The following is a 17,995-nucleotide window of genomic DNA, read 5'->3' as shown; positions in this document are numbered from 1 at the left end:
TCTTTAAACCCCTTGCTGGCTTCTTGGGTTAGGTGCTTTCTTAGGATGAAGACAGGATGTGTACAGGCCTTTGATCTAACTTCTCTCCTCTCCCAGCCCTACCTGTGCCACCCCCACCTCGCCCTCACTGCTTCAGCCACCCTGGCACTTTCCATTCCCTTTTACACACCATCCTCTGTCCTATCTCAGGACCTCTGTCCACGCTTCTTCCCGAATGCTCTTCCCTCCCCTTGTGGCCTTGCTTTCATCAGCTTTCAAATGTCAGCTTGAGGACCCCTTCCTCTGGGAAGCCTTGCCTGGCCTCCCAACTTTTTCAAATCCCCTTCTTATGGGCTCTCCGAGCACTGGGTGCCCAGCCTTCACAGCCCTTGTCACATTTGCAATTTAGCATTTGTTCGTGGGATCATTTGACCAATGTGTCTCTCTCCAGCTGGAATGTAAACTCGGAGACCCTGATTGCCTCTGTTCCCCATGGCCTCTGCATCGCCTAACACCAGGCCTGGCCCACAGCAGGTGCTCAGAGATTGATGGATGAGTGGCTACATGTCATTGCCACAGGGAGGCCTTGACACCTTATACCTAATAAGTACACAGGGGTGGGCTGGGGAGAGGGTCTCCTCATGGATGCCAAGGGGCCCTTAGATCCTTAAGGCCTGGGTTCTGGACTTTCTTGGTGGACTAAAGATGGTTTTACTTATTTTGTGCTGGATGGGGAACCTTAATCTCCCCTGGAGTACACATGCTGTCTGACCAGACTGTCCTCCTGGGTCTCCATTTGTGCCCAGGCCCTGAAGCTCAAAGGCTCGACTACCATCCCCCACCTCTTTCCCCTCAGCATGGGGGTGCCGCCCTCAGCCTCACTGCTCTGCCAGCCCTCTGAGCTTGCCAACATCTCAGCTGTTGGAGTGCTGCCAGGAGTTGAGACATGCCTAGGAAGCTGCTGAGATGGCAGCAGGTGGGCCCTGTGTCCTGGATGTTATTTAGGGCTGTGATATTAAAGACAGCTAAAGTCCAGACGGACCCTAAAGTCCAACACCTCACTGTTCAGGTGAGGACTTACCCACAGGTACTCAGAAGGGGCAGCCGGGCCAGGACCCACACAGGGCTTGTCACCACAGGGAAGTGAACTCTCTAACTGGCTCCTTGCCTCCTTAGTCTGTCTGGAGTGAGGTCACTTAGGTTCACCTCAGCAGCAAAGGTCGCAGGGTAAAATGCTTTAAAGAGTATAGGTGATAGAAAAACTGAGTCAGGAGTTGGTGCTGGGGCCAGGAGCATGGCCCGGCCCAGAATATCTATATTTTAGTTACCACTCTGCCCCGACTAACCAGCTCCATTACCTTGAGCAAGTAGTTTCATCTTTGGGGTCTCAGTTTACCCTTTAAAAATGTGAATAGTAATCCTTGCTTCCTGCACCGCCGCAAAACACACAACACCCTGTCCTGACGAGGTCAGCCTCATTCTGTTGGGATTGAGTGCCACTATGTACAGGCATTACTCATTGCTATACATTTGATCCTCACATTCACTCCGAGATTCTATACTATTCCCTGTTTTCAGATGAGTAAACTGAAGCTCGTAACACAGTCAGTGCCACTTACTGAAGGCTTCCTAGCCATTTAAAGATGGGAGTCAGGATTTGGATCTGGATCTGTCTGAGACTCTAAAGCTCTGTGCTGGGTCCAAGGCTTGGTCCCTGCCCCAAGGAACAAACAGTAAAAGGAAAATAGGTTGGAAAGGGGCTTTGGAAATTGCTCCATGCCATCCAAATGCTGTTGCAGTTCAGGCTCCTGTCAGGTGTGAGGGCAGATGGAAGCTTAGGCGGAGGCTCTTTCTCCAGGAATTGTCTAGGTTCTGTGCTTCAGGTTGGGTGGTGGTGGGGAAAAGCAGGTGGTTTGGGTTTTTTTTTCCTTTCATGAGGTAGAGGAGTTTGAGGTGGAGAAGGCGTCATGGAGATTCTAGTATTCTCAGTTTTCTTATGCTGCTGTGCAAGCTGTTCACGCAGGACTCTAGGAGGCACCTGTCACACTGTAGTCCAAGTGAATGGCACTCTCTAGAGCTGTGTACTACATGACCATATGTGATGGCCTTGATGATGTTCCTTAGTATGATGGCTGCATGGGAAGCCATGGTAGCAGTTAAATTACTATGTAAGCACTCAGCATTTATGTTATCTTACCAGGGCCTCACAATCATCCTCTGAAGTTGATACTCTTGTGATCTGCATATTGGGGAACCTGAGGCTCAGAGGAGTAGGGAAATTGCCCAAGTTCACACAGCCTCTTACCACTATGGGCTGCTGCCTCTGAACTCTGTTGAGGCTGAGAAAGGGGGGTGTGTATGTGAGAAACGGGGTGTGCACATGAATAAAACCATCCTCTCTGTGTCTCTTTTCTTCCTCCTGCCTTGGTCTTCTGCCGTAGCTGGACAAGATGCTGGACCCCCAGGTGTGGCGGGAGGCAGCCACCCAGGTCTTCTTTGCCTTGGGCCTGGGCTTTGGTGGTGTAATTGCCTTCTCCAGCTACAATAAGCAGGACAACAACTGCCACTTCGATGCCGCCTTGGTGTCCTTCATCAACTTCTTCACGTCAGTGTTGGCCACCCTCGTGGTGTTTGCCGTGCTGGGCTTCAAGGCCAACATCATGAATGAGAAGTGTGTGGTCGAGTAGGTGGCATCTCTCCTCCTGTCCCTCCTTCTCCCTGTCTACCTTGCCTGGGAGTGGGCGGGGGTGGGGGAGCAGGTGTGCATGGGGAGAGAGGTCCCCTCCACTCAGGCTGAGGAATGGAGATCAGAGGAGCACTCTCTGTCTCCAGCTCTGGGCCACAAGGACAAGCTCAGAGATGCCTCTGTCGGTGACCCATGAGGGTCCCACCTTTGTGCCTGGGAGGAGCCTCCAGGATCTCACCCACTGCCCACCCCTGCCTTCTTACCTGGCCCTCTCGGTTTTGTGCTGCAGGAATGCTGAGAAAATCCTAGGGTACCTTAACACCAATGTCCTGAGCCGGGACCTCATCCCACCCCACGTCAACTTCTCCCACCTGACCACAAAGGACTACATGGAGATGTACAATGTCATCATGACCGTGAAGGAGGACCAGTTCTCAGCCCTGGGCCTTGACCCCTGCCTTCTGGAGGACGAGCTGGACAAGGTGTGGGGACAGGCTGCCCTTCCCAGGACAGGCAGGAACCCAGAGAGTAGCTGTGGCCGGCTGGAGCTTGGGCTCAGGCCTTAGGATGCTGACAGGTAGTCATTAGTTTATTTGGTAAGCAAGGATCTGCTATGTGTCCAGAGGGAGTGAAAGGGAAGAAAGGTATTGGCCAAAGTCCCTGCCCAGAGGTAGGCTTGAGCCTAGACAAGGAGTAGGGCAGACACACACCTCTCAGAAGTCACAGTAAGTGTATGGGACGATGTTTCCATTTACTGAGTGGGCTTCTCGTACATCAGTCACTGCCATAGGTAATGTACCAAGAACAGTGCCTTGACATGGTATGCATCAAAGAAGTGTTGAAGTTAGTGTTTGCCCGTTGTTGTCTATCTCCTTTGATGCTCAAGACAGCTCTATGAGTTGAGTATCCATATTGTTCCCTACCTTACAGATGAGCAGCCTATGAGATGGGGGCTTGATGAAGGTCTCACAGCTAGTAAGTGAGAGAGGCAGGGTTCAAATCCAGTTAGTTGGGTCCAGAGCCCATGCTCAGAATCACCTCTTGATGCTTCTGCCCCTCCCCCACCCATCCCCATTCCAATCTCACTGCCACGATGACACTTAGACTTTAGGGTGGTGCTGGGGGTGCTGACTCCTCCTTAATGCGCAGGCCCAAGTTAGGACACCTTGCTTCTATTTATACTTACATAGCTGGACACTTTGAAAATGACTGTTCTGTTAGAAGGGGTAACAGGAAAGGGACATACCCACAGCGTCTTGGGAACCAGGCTGGAGCCAAGGCTCACATGGGGCAGAGCCAGCTCCCGTCAGCCTGGGTCAACCCTGTCCTTCATGGGACCGGGGAAGGGGGTGCTTTCCCTGGGCTCCATGTTAAAAGTCAGCTCCATTGGACTGGTACCGTCCTAATGCTGAGGGGGCTGCATCCTGCACCCCGACCCTTTCCCCGGGGATCAAGAGCAAAAGAGTCCAATCTCGGGCCCCCTACCCTGGTTTCTTCCCCAGGTGACTGGCAGCATAAAGGACCTCCCCTTTTCACACTCTCTGAAACCCTGCTCAGTTCTCATGGGCATGGCCTGGTTCTCTGAATAAAACTAGGTTTATAGCAGTGTTTTCATACAATACAACTCTGATAGCATTCAAATGACAAGAATTATACACTCACTCAGTGGGGAAGAAATGTTCCCTTACCATCACTGAACATTAATTACAGGGCAATGTGTAAGTGACAGGGGGCAGTGTGTGGTCACCTGACCCACAAGCATGGCCCAAGCATTAAAGCAGTGATTCTCTACCTTGGCTACCCATTAGAGTTCCTAGGGCTTTTTTGTTTGTTTGTTTTAGAAAAAACTCCAACACCCAGCTTCACCCCAGACCAATCTAGTCATTGTCCCTGGGGTGAGGCCCAGGTGTCGGTGTTTTTAAAGGCTCCAGCGTGCTTCCATTGAGAGCCGAGGCTGAGACCACTGCACGAAGATCTGCGGTTCAGAAGTTCTGAGCTGGGAGCGGCCACAGTGTGTCTGGAGCAATCAGGAAAGACATCTTAGAGGAGCAGGGTCCTGAGCTGGGTGTATTTCTAAACATGAGCATCTTCATTTGAATCACCTAAGCTCCTGGTACAACCTGTAGATTCCAGGTCCCATAGGTGAACTCCCAAGTTGGTGTTTTTGAGCTACCTCTAGGGGATTCCAGTGCTTGCTAAAGTTCGAGACCCACTGGCCAAAATCAACAGGATTTAGGTGGAGGTGGGAACCGCTGTGAAAGAGGGAATAGTTATTCCAAAAGTTCGAAGGGCAGAGGGAAGGAAGCAGTGGGCTCCCCAGGGAGGGGTGACCTCACAGGCCCTGCTTTCCACCCCGCCTTCAGTCCGTGCAGGGCACAGGCCTGGCCTTCATCGCCTTCACTGAAGCCATGACGCACTTCCCCGCCTCCCCGTTCTGGTCCGTCATGTTCTTCCTGATGCTTATCAACCTGGGCCTGGGCAGCATGATCGGGACCATGGCGGGCATCACCACGCCCATCATCGACACCTTCAAGGTGCCCAAGGAGATGTTCACAGGTAACTCCTCCCTGCCCCCATGCCCAGGCTCTGCGGGCTGCCCTTGTGGACAACAATTCCGTTCTGGCTTCTGACTGGGTCCTTCATGACCCCACGCCCAGAAGGCTCCACCCCACACTGGGACACAGCTGGAGCCTGGCTATGCCACTCAGTGATTAGCACTCACAAGCCAGGAAGAGAAAGCTACTTGGAAATCTGGAGCAAACGTGAGCCAGGAGGCCTGCATCTAGGCCCCTTTGTTAGTTCACTTGCCCCTCTCCCCAAGGGCCTGCTGAGTCATCTTGGGCAGGGGCGCTCACTGGCCTTGCGCCCTGTTCCGTCTTTGTCACTCCAGTCCCGGGCTGTGTCCACAGTTCCCTTCGGGGTTTGCTGAGTTGATCTAGGGCCCATAGAGGGATACCTCTTGTCTGTATCCCTAGAGCGGGGTATCTTTCTGTTCTCAAATGGGGAAACTGAGGTGGAGAAAAAGACTGGTAACAATCAGATGAATCATTTAAGTTAAATACAACAATTAAGTAGAGCACCTGTCACGGGCCAGGCATTGTGCTGGGGCAGAGGCATGGGATGAAAGTCAGACACAACGCCTTCCTCAGGTGCTCCCCTACTAGTAGAGCGGGGCTCAGAACCTGAGCATCTGGATCCCTCGTGCAGGACTGGGCCTGCTGGCAGGAGGGCTGCAGGCATGCTTGGGGGAGGGATGTGATGGGAGGGGCCTGGGTGCCCCTGAGACCCCCAGGGCCCAACCCACCCTGCACCTTTGCCCCCAAACCGGCCTCCCGGCTCTCTGTAGTGGGCTGCTGTGTCTTTGCATTCCTCGTGGGGCTGTTGTTCGTCCAGCGCTCCGGAAACTACTTTGTCACCATGTTCGACGACTACTCGGCCACCCTGCCACTCACTCTCATCGTCATCCTTGAGAACATCGCTGTGGCCTGGATTTACGGAACCAAGAAGTAAGAGGAACATGGGGGAAAGGTGGGACAGGAGGAGGGGTCTGTCCTATCATGATTCCCTGGAGAGGCAGATCATAGAGTCACAATGGCAGAGCTGAAAGTGCCCTTACAGATCATTTAGGGAAACTGAGGCATAGTGCAAGGACATGGCTGCCTAAGGCCACTAGAAACAGAGCCAGTCTGAGGACTGGGTGTCCTAGGTGCAGGTCCTGGCATCATCCTTAAATTACCACAGCACCTTTCCTGGGTACCAACTCTTCAGAATTCTGTTAAGTTTTTGTGAAGGGCTTAGTGGGTCTACAAGAGGCCCTCGCCCTCAGAGAACGTGTAGACTTCAGCAGCCTGGTTCACAATTGTAAGGGCCTAGATAGGGGTATGAGATGAGGTGTGATTTTGGCCCCAAGTTTGGGGTCGTGTAGGGTAAGAGGATTCAGCTCTAGGAAAGGATTGGGTCTCACAGCCTAAGCCTAGGGCAGTTGTACACTTACTGTAAACTCTTGGCCTCATCCCTCATGTTAGGGCAAATATGTGTTCCCAGGAGTTCTAGAACTAGGTCTCTCTGACTCACACAGCATGGACCATGACCACATTATCCTTGTCCTTGGCAAGACCCACCTCAACTAACCCACTTGGTCTGACCCTCCCTGATGCCTGGACCTGGTTTGGCAGTGGGGCTCTTTCACAGGGGCCATCTGCCTCCTAAGAGAGCACAGGAAGTGGGGGGGAAGGACACTCCTCTGCTTCCACCCACCGTGGGCCAGGGCTGTAAGACACTGCCACAAAGGACTCTGGCTGATTTTTGTGTCCCGGACTCCTTCGGCAGTCTGGTGATGTCCCTGTATGTTACTTTAAATGCATAAGATAAAATGTGTAGGGTTATATAAGAAACTTATTATATTGAAAAATAGCGAAATATTGTTTAAAATTTGTGATATAGTAATGTATGAGCACTTTATTTTTAATGCATTGTTACAAGATCTAGCTATAGATCTAAGAACAGTGGTAACTTCGAAGTAGTGATGAAAATCAGTGATGACTCAATATTTTCAATAACTGGGATGTAATATGAAAATATAATCTATTGGTGACAGTCACAGGTATTGTTAATACTACTGTGCTTGCTTGCATTCATGATATAATAGAAAGTAATGCAAGATTTCAGTTAGGGTTTATTGAGGTAAAGATGATTCTTTTGTATGCAATTCAAGCACAAGCCTTCCTGCCTTCCGGAATTCTGCCCACCCCTTGGTGAGAAACCCCTGAGTCAGGGCAGCTCTCTACCTTTGGACTCTAGAGAAGTGCACTTCTACTGCTTTTCCAGCAGGGGGAGCCTTCAGCCAGGCCAGTGTGAAAGGGCTAGGCACTCCCTGAACACACAAGCTGTCTATACATAAAACAGACGTGCACCTGCCCAGGGTGTGTCTGGTGGGCCCTATCATATCTCTGGATGGGGTATGATGTGACAGAATCAGAGGACGTTAGAGGAGGACAGTAGAGCCTTCCCAGAGGCCAGCCAGACCACACACAATGAGCACTGAATGTGAAGAATAGAAGAGCCCAGGAGGGAGGGACTGGGAAACGAAGACTTTCTGGAGGAGATGGTGATGGGGGAAGAGGAAGGTGTGACTGAGGGATGCCAACTGCTGGACCCTCTGCTATGCCTGGCAGGTTCATGCAGGAGCTGACGGAGATGCTGGGCTTCCGCCCCTACCGCTTCTATTTCTACATGTGGAAGTTCGTGTCTCCACTGTGCATGGCTGTGCTCACCACAGCCAGCATCATCCAGCTGGGGGTCACGCCCCCGGGCTACAGTGCCTGGATCAAGGAGGAGGTGAGGGGTGGGGCCCCAAACCCTAGGGACATTTGCATCTTCTCAGGCCTTTAATGCAACCACTGATAGGGATACACCTTTCTAGGGCAGCTGCTATGTGCCAGGCCCTGCCAGGTGCCTCACACCTAAACCGCAATCTTACAACAACCCAAAGATAGAGGTGGCATCATCCCTGTAGCACAAATGGGGACACCGAGGCTCAGAAAGATTAGTGCACTTATCCAGTCTTTCTAACCCATATTCTCTCTTCATGCCTGTGGAGTGGAATTAGTCTATTTTATAATAGGAGAAACCACCCTAGACCCTTTCACCAAGGTGACCAGGTAAACCCCCATCCTTGGCTGTGCCTGGCCAGGATGGTGGGAGGGGAGAGGAGTGGAAGGCCGTGGGTGAGGGCAGGAGAGCAGTCTTGGAGGGCCTGGGAGGGGAGGGCTGTCACAGTGCCGGCAGCAGCCCTTAAGGCAGCCCACCCGCAGGCTGCCGAGCGCTACCTGTATTTCCCCAACTGGGCCATGGCGCTCCTGATCACCCTCATCGTCGTGGCGACGCTGCCCATCCCTGTGGTGTTCGTCCTGCGGCACTTCCACCTGCTCTCTGATGGCTCCAACACCCTCTCCGTGTCCTACAAGAAGGGCCGCATGATGAAGGACATCTCCAACCTGGAGGAGAACGATGAGACCCGCTTCATCCTCAGCAAGGTGCCCAGTGAGGCACCTTCCCCCATGCCCACTCACCGTTCCTATCTGGGGCCCGGCAGCACATCGCCCCTGGAGACCAGCGGTAACCCCAATGGACGCTATGGGAGCGGCTACCTCCTGGCCAGCACCCCTGAGTCGGAGCTGTGACCACTGCCCCAGCCCTGCCTGCCTCTCCCCCCACACTCAACCTGCCCACTTGTCCAGGCCTGGCCTCTTCCTTGAGGTGGCCACCAGGCCCAGGCCAGGCCCTTTGCCCAAGAAGAGAGGGTCTGCCCTGCCTCACTCCCCTCTTCAGTCCCAATAGACTCTGCTCCCTAGCCCTGAGCAGGAGGCTGGAAGCAGCTCTGTTTCCTAATTCAGGATCCCACTCATCTAGCCCTCTAAGAGCCTCCACCAAATTGCAGCCATGTAATTGGAACAACCCATCAGTCCTGCTTCCCAGTCCATGGGAGATTCCAAGCGGACACTGCAGGAGTCACTCACCTCCCTCTCTCCCTGTAACTTGCCACCTGCAGTTCTTAGGGCTCTGGGGTCCCCTGAACTGCCAGATGGTGGTGGTGAGAGGCCTTGGGGCCGGGGAAGGAGAGCGGACTTTGGCTCACTCTGCCATGAGAACAGGACACCGTCCTGCCCAGCCCAGACGGGGTTGCTCCTGGTCCAAGAGACTACCTGCTTGAAGGCGGAGGGTGGGAGCAGGTGCACCAGGGCTCAGGGCTCAGACTTGGGAGGGCCTAGGCAGAAGCCGCAAGTTCTGTTTTCTGAGGTATGTGCTGCCCTCGGCTTCAGCATGAGCCTTGGTAGCAGAAGGTGAGGAACCTCCTCTGCCCTGGTCCCTGGGTGGAATCTTCCCATGTCCTTGGCCCTGCCTGGGGTGGGTGGTATGTGCTCCTGCATCTTGTCTGGGAGTGCAGTGACAGGGACCAGAACCTTCCCCACCTCAATTAGGGCTTAGCCATCTCCCTGTCCCCAGCACCCCTCCCCAGCCCACAGTGGTGGCCTCTGCCTCTTTCCTGGAGAGAGAAGGACAGTGCAAGGAGAGGTTTCCAGAGCACAAATTGTTGGTTCCTAGCACAAATTAGATGGTTTGGAGCACAACTGTGAAGCACACTCCCCTCCCTCCTCACCTGGGGCCCAATGTTCTGTCTAGTGGCAGCTTTTCCCCTGGAACGGGGTCCCCGGAGTTCAGGGGCTTATCCCCAGGATGCCTCACTCCTGGGGAAAGAAAGATAATTTCACTGCCCCTTTGAGCCGCCACTCACTCTCCTTATTACACAAGCACAGCCACCCAGTGTGCACAGCCGCCCAGTGTGCACAGCATGTGCAGACACCTTGGAAACCTTTCCCAAGCCTTCCTGGCCCATAGTGGCCAGTGCCACAGGTAGTGCTGTGGACAGTAGAGGCTGCCAAAGGCAAGGGCTGGTCTTCAGGATGGAGGCCAGCCTGTGCAGAAGGCTGCAGCTGACAACAGCGACCCCACCTGCCATTACCTTCAGGGCTTCCTCTGGAAGAGAACCCATTCTCAGAGTGCAGCCAGGGAGGAACCTGACCCAAGAGTAAATGTCTGCAGAGGGATGGATGGATGGATGGATGGATGGATGGATGGATGGATGGGTTGGGGGGTGGGGGTGGGTGGATGGATGGATGGATGGATGGATGGACGGATGGGGTGGGGGAAGGAAGGAAAGGAGGGAGAAAGGAGGGAATACTGCCTCCATCTTTGAGAGCTCTGGTGGGCAGGGCAGAAACAGGCCACAGTGCTCAACCCAGACACCCTCACGAAGGGTCGCAAATCACTCTTGTGGCTCAGATTGCTCTTAGGACCTGGAGGGACAGACCAGAATCAGGGTCCCCTCCTTCACCCCCGAGTTCCTTACTGTTCCCCCAAGCCTGGAAGCGGTCTATCCCCCAACCCTGCCATCTCCCTTACTCATCCCTCTTCCACACCTTCCCCTTTCTAGCCCCCTCTGCCCTACCTGTCTTTCCTGAGTGTTTGAGGGGAGAGAGAGACCCACATCTCCCCAAAGAGATGAGCTTTTGGAGCACAACATCCCACCATAGGCCCCCTCACCTGACAACAACTACCTGGCCCCTTGCCAAATCCCAAGCAGAATTAGCAACAGGAAAAGCAAAGCCCCAGGAGAGACACTCTACTATATATACTCTTCTATATATTCTGTTTCTATTGTATATTCACTCTGTACATGTGGGTGTAAATGCTGTTAAATGACAAACCCAATATTATACTGTGGCTGGTGGACTATTTTCATCCTCAGTGCTGTACAGATCTATTTTCATTGTATATTTGATATATTTTTAATTTTGTAGCGTGTGGCTGGGCCAGGCCCCAGCGGGAGGGGCTGAGCTGGGGCTGTGTGCTTGCTAGGTGTGGGCGCGCTAGTGCTCATTGTAGCCTTTTGCTGTGTCTTCGCTGTGTGTTAGACGTAGGGCCTAGAGCTCGGGGTGTGTGTGCGTGCTGTGTGTATGGTGTGCACATACGTGAGTGTGGGTGTGTGTAGCGTGCTGATCTGTGACTCCCAGTGTTCACCACCTTCCTGAAGACCACACTCCCTCCCCCTGCCTCCTCCTCCTCCTCTTGGCTCTATCGGGAGCCTCAGGGCCGGCAGGGTGCCTCAGGAGCCCCCTGCTATGGGGAAAGGCATGTGTTTCTTGCTGGTGACTCATTGCCTTCACACCACTGGGTTTGCCAGAAACAGGGAAGGAGGGCGTTAAGGGAAAAAAAAAATCCTCAAATTTATTTACCAGTCAGCTTCTTGCCGTTACCAGTAGAATTGCTAGCTCTTCTCCAGAGGAAAAGTACTAGGATTCTTAAGATGGCGAGACCCCAAGAGGGATCTCATAGCACTGCTGCATTTGCCGTTGAGGCAGTCCTGACAGTGTTTGAAAAGGGCCGCCTGCCCCCTCCCCACTGTGCCTCTGACGCCTTTGGAGTCAAAGGCAGGTGGGGTCACCTGATGAGCTAAGATCCAGCCCCAGAATCCTGGAGAAGCAGAAGGTAGCAGGAGAGGACCAGGTCCCCAAATCCCTTCACAGGGTCCCCACCCCCACTGGCTTTGGTGCTGTCCACACAGTGCCCACCAGAAGGCAGAGGGAACTCCAGGGCAGGGATGTGCCTGAAAGAGTCAACAGTCCCCTGATCCCCTACCTGTGCCTGCCCTGCAGCCCCATCACCAGCTTCTTGCTCAGGGAGCCTTCCGCCCTCCTCACTGAGGCAACATGAAGCCAGAGGCCCAGATGGGGGCTGAACAGGTAGGGCACATCAGTTAATGCCAGTGAGGTTGGCTTCTGCCCTCCAGCAATACATGTGCAGGGGTTGCTGCTTTCCCAGTGCCAGGAGAACCCCCACTCCGAGTCAGCCTGTGTGGGTCATGAGGCTGGGGCCCAGGAGCCATGGTCCCAGGCACTGCACAGGCCTGCAGTATTACCAGGCAGAGGGGCTGCTTTTCTGCCCTTCCTCACCCCCACCCCCCACCCCACTCCCCCAGAGTACTCCCCACTGTGAAAAGAGCTGGAAACTAAACCGGTTAGAATGAACCTGGCTCCCTGAGCATCCCTGGATCCTTCAAATAGGCCCGGAGATGTGAGATCTGCTGCTTCACTGGGGCCTGATGACTTCGGCTGGGGGAGGGGGCCTAGTGCCCCTTCTCATTGAAAGCTCTGCTTTGTACAGACCCAAGCATACACACCAGGCTGTCACCTTGGGTTCTGGCATAAGTTCAGAACAATTCAAGTCCATGTGTCCCATGGCTGGTCAGAGCCCTGGGTCAAAACCACTCAGCCCAGGGGAGGCAATGAGGCATTGTCACCCTAGACCCCTCTTCCTCTCTCCCCCACCATGGTGTGCAATAAAGTGTCTGTTCTTACCAAACCCGTCTTGCCTTTCTCACTTGCTCTTGCAATGAGGGAGAGGGAAGGGTGGCCAAGGAACCTGCAGGAAGCTTTGGAGTGAAAAGCTTGGACTGGGATGGGTGGACAGGACTGCTGAGGGGGGTTGTGGGTGCTGGCTGGCTGAGGAACAGCACGGGGAGTGTGCACAGGTTCATATCTGTATTTTCCTAGGAGTTGTCCTAGGTATTAACAATGCACACACTTGTAGAGGGCCCTATTGGGGTCCAGCGATTCCACATATCTGATTTGCTGTCATCTTTGCAACCGTTTCCTAAGGGAGATCCTTTGCTGTCTACATTTTTCCAGGTGAAACTGCATCTGAAATGAGGATGGTATTTGGTGGTCTCTTACAGGACCCCGTAGGGGAAACTCCTGTCCTGCCTGACTACCAGGAAAAGCTATACTTGTCAGTCTGGCAAGGGCGGGGTGTGTGGAGGCCCGCCTCAGGGAAGGACGGGTGGGAAGGTGCCAGTGTTCAGAGGTCTGAGCGAGGACCAGGACTCTCTTGGGTGCTGGGGGTGGGCTCCCCTGGAACAGGCATATTCTAAAGTTCTGCCCCTCTCTTCAAGATAGCTATCCCTTTTGCAAACTTCAGTAGAAGGTAAAGATGAACTAGGGGATCTGACATCACCTCTGTTCTAACATTCCAACCCCAAGTATTCATTTATTAAACACCCACTGAATACTCAGCACTGTGAACGGAATGTGCTGGTGGCTGGGGAAGCTCTTCTTCCTGCCTCACCCTCTAGGAGCACCGACATTGAAAGAAACAAGAAGTCTGGCTCCTGGAGGAGGCCTCACCCCCACTCCACCCAGCTCCAGGCTGGAATGATGCTGCTTGCACACAGCCGCACGCGGCCAAGGACCTTGAAGGAACCTGCCATTTTCTTCTCTTGCTCTAGAAAGTGTTGTTCCAGGAATAGCCACCAGATGGCAGGAAACCCTTCCTCGCCAGATCATAGCCTGCTTCCCTTCTCCTCTCTGTCATTTATTCCTTTGTGGGTTAGTTTATTTGTTGAACAAACATTTATTACGTACCCACCCTGGACAGGCTCCATGCCAGCTATAGATGAATAAAGATAAAATCAGCCCCTGCTGTCCTGAGTTTGGCAGAGGGAGGGGCCGGGCCCTATGACTCCACATCTCCCCATGTATCTTTCAAACCAGGAAATGGCCTGGTGCTGGAAAAGTCACTCCTTGTAAAGTATTCAGTCTTTTGGTTGAAGGTAATGTTTTTGGTTGAGATGCAAGCTCTCCTGCCAGGAGGGGCACACAGATCCGCCAAGATGCAGCATAACAAGGGCTTTGGTTTGAAGGAGCTCTAGAGTCATACTTCTCAAGTTCAAATGCCACCCAGCTTCCTGCTTCCTGGGAGGCCTTGAGCAAGTCATTTAATCGCTCTGAGCTTAAATGTCCTAGTCTGTAAAACAGACATAATAAATAGATTCAATGAGATAACACATGTTGGTCCAGTTATCTATTGCTGTGTTCCAAGTTACTCCAAATCTGAGTGGCTTAAGACAACCATTCTATCTCGCAGTTCTGTGAGTAAGGAATTCAGGCAGGACTTGTCTGAGCAACTCTTCTGGTGGCAACCAAGGTCACTCAGTGATATTCAACTAGCAGCGAACTAGTCTGGAGGGTCCAAGGCAGCTGCCCTCACATTCACTCAAATGCCTGGCACTCCAGTGAGAATGGCTGGAAGACTGAGTTCAGCTGGGCCTGCCGGCCAGAGTGAGCACCTACAACTGCCTCTCCAGCATGGCTACTCAGCCAGACTTCTGACTGAAGGGCTCAGGGTCCCCAGAGAGACCATTTCAAGAGGCAGGAGGTGGAAGCTGCCAGGTTTTTAAGGCCTGGGGCTGGAAAATGGCACAGTACCTCCACCATCTTCTGTGGGTCACAGCATCTTCCCAAATAAAGGGGAGGGCACACAGAAGCCCCCCTTGTTGATGGGGAATGGGGAGAGTATGGCTGCCCATGTAATGGGCTGATTCTAGAGTGTTAGGGATCTTTGTCATCAGTCACCAGCACCTGCGTGGAAGCTTTCTCCTGAGGGGATATCAGCTTAGAGACACAGAACTGGGACACACAGCCGGTCATTTCTGGTGGGGAGGTGAGTGGTTAAGTTTGGGCCCTGGGTGGAGGGAGCAGTCAGAGGAGGATGAGAAGGGCATGCAGGAGGACAGGTGAGGCCACTGCTTCTGCCTCAGGTTTGCCCCAGGGCAGGTGGCATGAGCAGTTTGAATCATGGGTCTGTTGCCAACCATACCACCTTGGGGAAGCCACTTAAACCCTGGAATCTCCATTTTCTGATCTGTAAAAGGAGGACGACAATAAAATCTATTCCTTAGAGATGGTATGAGGGAAAAATGAACTTCATCAGTAACATCTACTGGAATACAGTATCGACTTCTTTCCATATGGGGATACAATAGGTGCTCATTAAATATTTCCTTCCTTCCTTCTTGCGATCCTGGGCAAGGCCATGGGGCCTACTTCATTCTGGGGGCCCCATCACCCATGCAATGAGCTATCTCCTAAAGCTATCCACAAAGGACAGTTTCAGCCTAAAATCCAGAGAAGCCAAGGAAGGCAGGCAGAAAAGGAACTCCCTCCAGGAAAGGGAGTACCAGAGTGTGGGGGTCTCACTGATCCTGTACATTACCGTATTCACCCCAGCAGTCACCACCAGACAGCTCCAGTCACAGTGACTTGGGCCAAGGCTATTTTGGGGTTTTGTTTTTGTTTTCTTTGTTGCTGGTTGGCCCCAAATTCTTTCTAATACTCCCATCAAAAGTGGAGTCTATGCTCCTCCTCTTGAATCTGGGTGAGCAAATGCTTCCTGTGACCAACAGGGTATAGTAGAAGTGATGCTATGTGACTTCCAAGGCTAGATTAGGAAAGGCCGTGCCACTTCCACCTGGTGTTCTAGGGATACTGGTTCTAGAGGCAGCCAGCAGCCATGTAAGACAGCCAACCACCCTGAGACTGCCATGCTAGGGAGGCGATATGTTTGCAGATGCTTAGGTTGACAGCTTCAGCTGAGCTTCCAGCCAACAGCCAGTGTCAACTGCCAGCCACATGAACACATCATACTGAACGTTTAGCCCAGCTGAGCTTCAGATGTTTGCAGCCCGCTGACATCTGATTGTAGCTGCGTAAGAGACCCTAAGCAAGAACTGTTCAACTGTGCCCTTCCTAATTCCCTGACCCATAAAATAATGAACAAAATAAAATGGTTGTTGGGTTTATATCACTACATGCTGGGGGTAATTTGTTTCATAACAATAGTAACCAGAATATGAACCTTAGTGATTATCTGGCCAAACCTCCTTGTACAATGGGGGAAACTGAGGCCCAAAGAGGAAAAGACCAGACTTCCCACAACTAAGCAAGGGGAAGATTGGGGCCAATGCCTGGGTTTCTTGACTCCCAATCTAGTGCACTCTCTGCCACACAGCAAGAAACTGACAGGGAGGACTCCTCCCCCGCCACCCCCCGCCTCATTAATTCCATGCATCAAGCAAGCATGAATCAGGTATTCTGAGTGCCTGGGATTGTGCTGAGCACTGGGAATATACAAAGGACCAGGCAAGAGTCCCTGGCTCGCAGAGGCAGTCACAATCTGACTTGGGCATCTCCCCTCCTGGCACACTCACTGGTGCCAGGCACGCTGCCGCATTCTTTACTTACATCATCTTAGGTGGGAAGAAACCTGCGAGATGGGAGAAGACTATGCCTGTCATTCAACCACAAACCCTTACAAAGATTGATCCATGCCAGGCACAGTACTGGCTGCAGAGCATAAAGACTCAGTGGGGATCTGCTCTCTGTCCCTGGGTCCGAGCTGCCTGGGTTCTGGGTCCCTCCATTCTGCCCAGGGCTGACCCAAGCAGGGAAGAATCCCTGGACTTCAGGAGCACCCAAGAGGAACCTGAGTTTGGCCTATCTCTCCAGACAGCTGCTTCCCCTTTCCCCAGGACATTGCTGGAGGGGACTGGGCCCATCAGGACTAATTAACTACTCTAATGCAATGAACCAGTTTTGCCTGGAACTTAGCCCAGGTGGGAGCAATCTGTACTTTTCTAGATGGAGAAATGCTAAGTGTCAAGAGGTCTTGCCAGCCGGACCTGGGGCTAGCGTGCGTGTGGCAGGCGCGGCAGGGGGGGTGTGCTGTCTGGATGCAGGCTGAGTTCCCAGCCCAGGAGCCTTAAACGAGGAGGCCTCTAGGGTCCACTCAGCTGGTGGCCCCCACATCGTTCTCTGTCCTTGGCCCAACCCCAGCCCTAGCTCAGTCTCTCAGAGTTCGCTGCTGCTGCTTAGGCCTGACATCCCTAAGTGGGGGGAAGGTGTCCATGAGCTAACACTCGGGTCTCCTCCAACCCTATGACTCCAGGTCCATAGTGTATGAGGCCCCGAGCCCTGCCCAGGCCTGAGCTTCTGGTCTCTTCTCTTTAAGAGCTGGGCCCTCAAAGGCCGCCTTTGAGCCCCAGATACAACTTCACTGGGATTATCACAGCAACCCAACCCTGCTTTCAGTCCTGAGGCAGAGCCATTCTACTGATCTTCACAAGACCTGAATCACTAGGGCTAGGTTCTCCCCAGAGCCCCTCCCCAACCAACCCCCCTCCCCACCAAGAAGGCTCTCACCTTTGATTTGGAGCCTGCAAGTCTCTGCAAGCTGCTTGGGGTTGGGGGAGGCAGGATGAAGTGAGCCGAGACGCAGACAGGAGGCTGCCAGCCTGCTCTTGCCTTCCCTTCTCTTGTTCCCCTATGAGCGGGGAGGCCCTATCACCCTCTAATGAGTCTGATAAAGCAATTCAATTTTCCAGGCTGGAAGAGAGCGATGCAGGTTGGGAAAGGATGCTGGCTCCTTGGCCTGGACCTGAAGGAGGAGGGTCAGTCCCTGGCAGGAGCTAGAATATCAAAAAGGGAAAGTGTGAGCACCAATGGATAGGACCTCGCCTTGGCCTGGAGCCCCTCACCACAAACGGGTTTCAAAGAAGGAAGATGGAGAGGAGATTGGATGGCTCCAGTCATCCTAAAGAGGCTGAGCCTATACAAAGCTCCCAGTGGGGAAAGGGGAAGGGTAAATGGCTTTGATTTCAGACTCTCAGCTTCCTACAGACAGGGTCAGCATCAGCATTCAGAGGGTGAGGACCTTATTATGCGGGGGGGGGGGAGGTGAGAGCCTGGAAAGGGTGCAGGTGCTTGACAGCCTCCATCAGTGCCCCTTTAGAATCTCCCATGGCCCTCTCTTCCTATTATTTCACCACACCCCCACCCCTGATGAGGGAAACCCGCTGTGGCTGACACCTTCTGTGAACTGGCTTTCAGACAGGTGCTCTTCCCTGACAGCCTGAAGAAACCAGGGCACTCAGAGAGG

The 17,995-nt window shown here is 53.1% G+C and overlaps 2 protein-coding genes across 2 annotated transcripts in view; both read left to right on the top strand.

Moving 5' to 3' along the window:
- The window catches only part of SLC6A17 (solute carrier family 6 member 17), a 31,981-nt gene extending 23,134 nt beyond the window's left edge, over positions 1-8,847 (top strand). Inside the window, exons 6-11 of the mRNA XM_032155064.2 lie at positions 2,421-2,662; positions 2,955-3,147; positions 5,029-5,221; positions 6,012-6,171; positions 7,840-8,002; positions 8,479-8,847. Of these exons, the coding sequence (XP_032010955.1) occupies positions 2,421-2,662; positions 2,955-3,147; positions 5,029-5,221; positions 6,012-6,171; positions 7,840-8,002; positions 8,479-8,847 (1,320 nt within the window). The remainder of the gene's footprint in view (positions 1-2,420; positions 2,663-2,954; positions 3,148-5,028; positions 5,222-6,011; positions 6,172-7,839; positions 8,003-8,478) is intronic.
- Positions 8,848-10,278: 1,431 nt separating this feature from the next.
- LOC116469637 (uncharacterized) lies at positions 10,279-12,586 on the top strand. Its single transcript, XM_032155065.2, has one exon. The coding sequence runs from the start codon at positions 10,280-10,282 to the stop codon at positions 10,925-10,927; it is 648 nt and encodes a 215-aa protein (XP_032010956.1). The 5' UTR covers position 10,279; the 3' UTR covers positions 10,928-12,586.
- Positions 12,587-17,995: the final 5,409 nt, after the last annotated feature.

This window comes from Hylobates moloch, unplaced genomic scaffold, assembly GCF_009828535.3.
Source record: "Hylobates moloch isolate HMO894 unplaced genomic scaffold, HMol_V3 SCAFFOLD_5, whole genome shotgun sequence".
NCBI lineage: Eukaryota > Metazoa > Chordata > Mammalia > Primates > Hylobatidae > Hylobates > Hylobates moloch.
This window is presented reverse-complemented; position numbering and strand designations above follow the sequence as displayed.

Excerpts from the sequence above, each read along its gene's own strand:
- LOC116469637 (XM_032155065.2), top strand. The coding sequence starts at position 10,280 with ATGGATGGATGGATGGATGGATGGATGGATGGGTTGGGGGGTGGGGGT.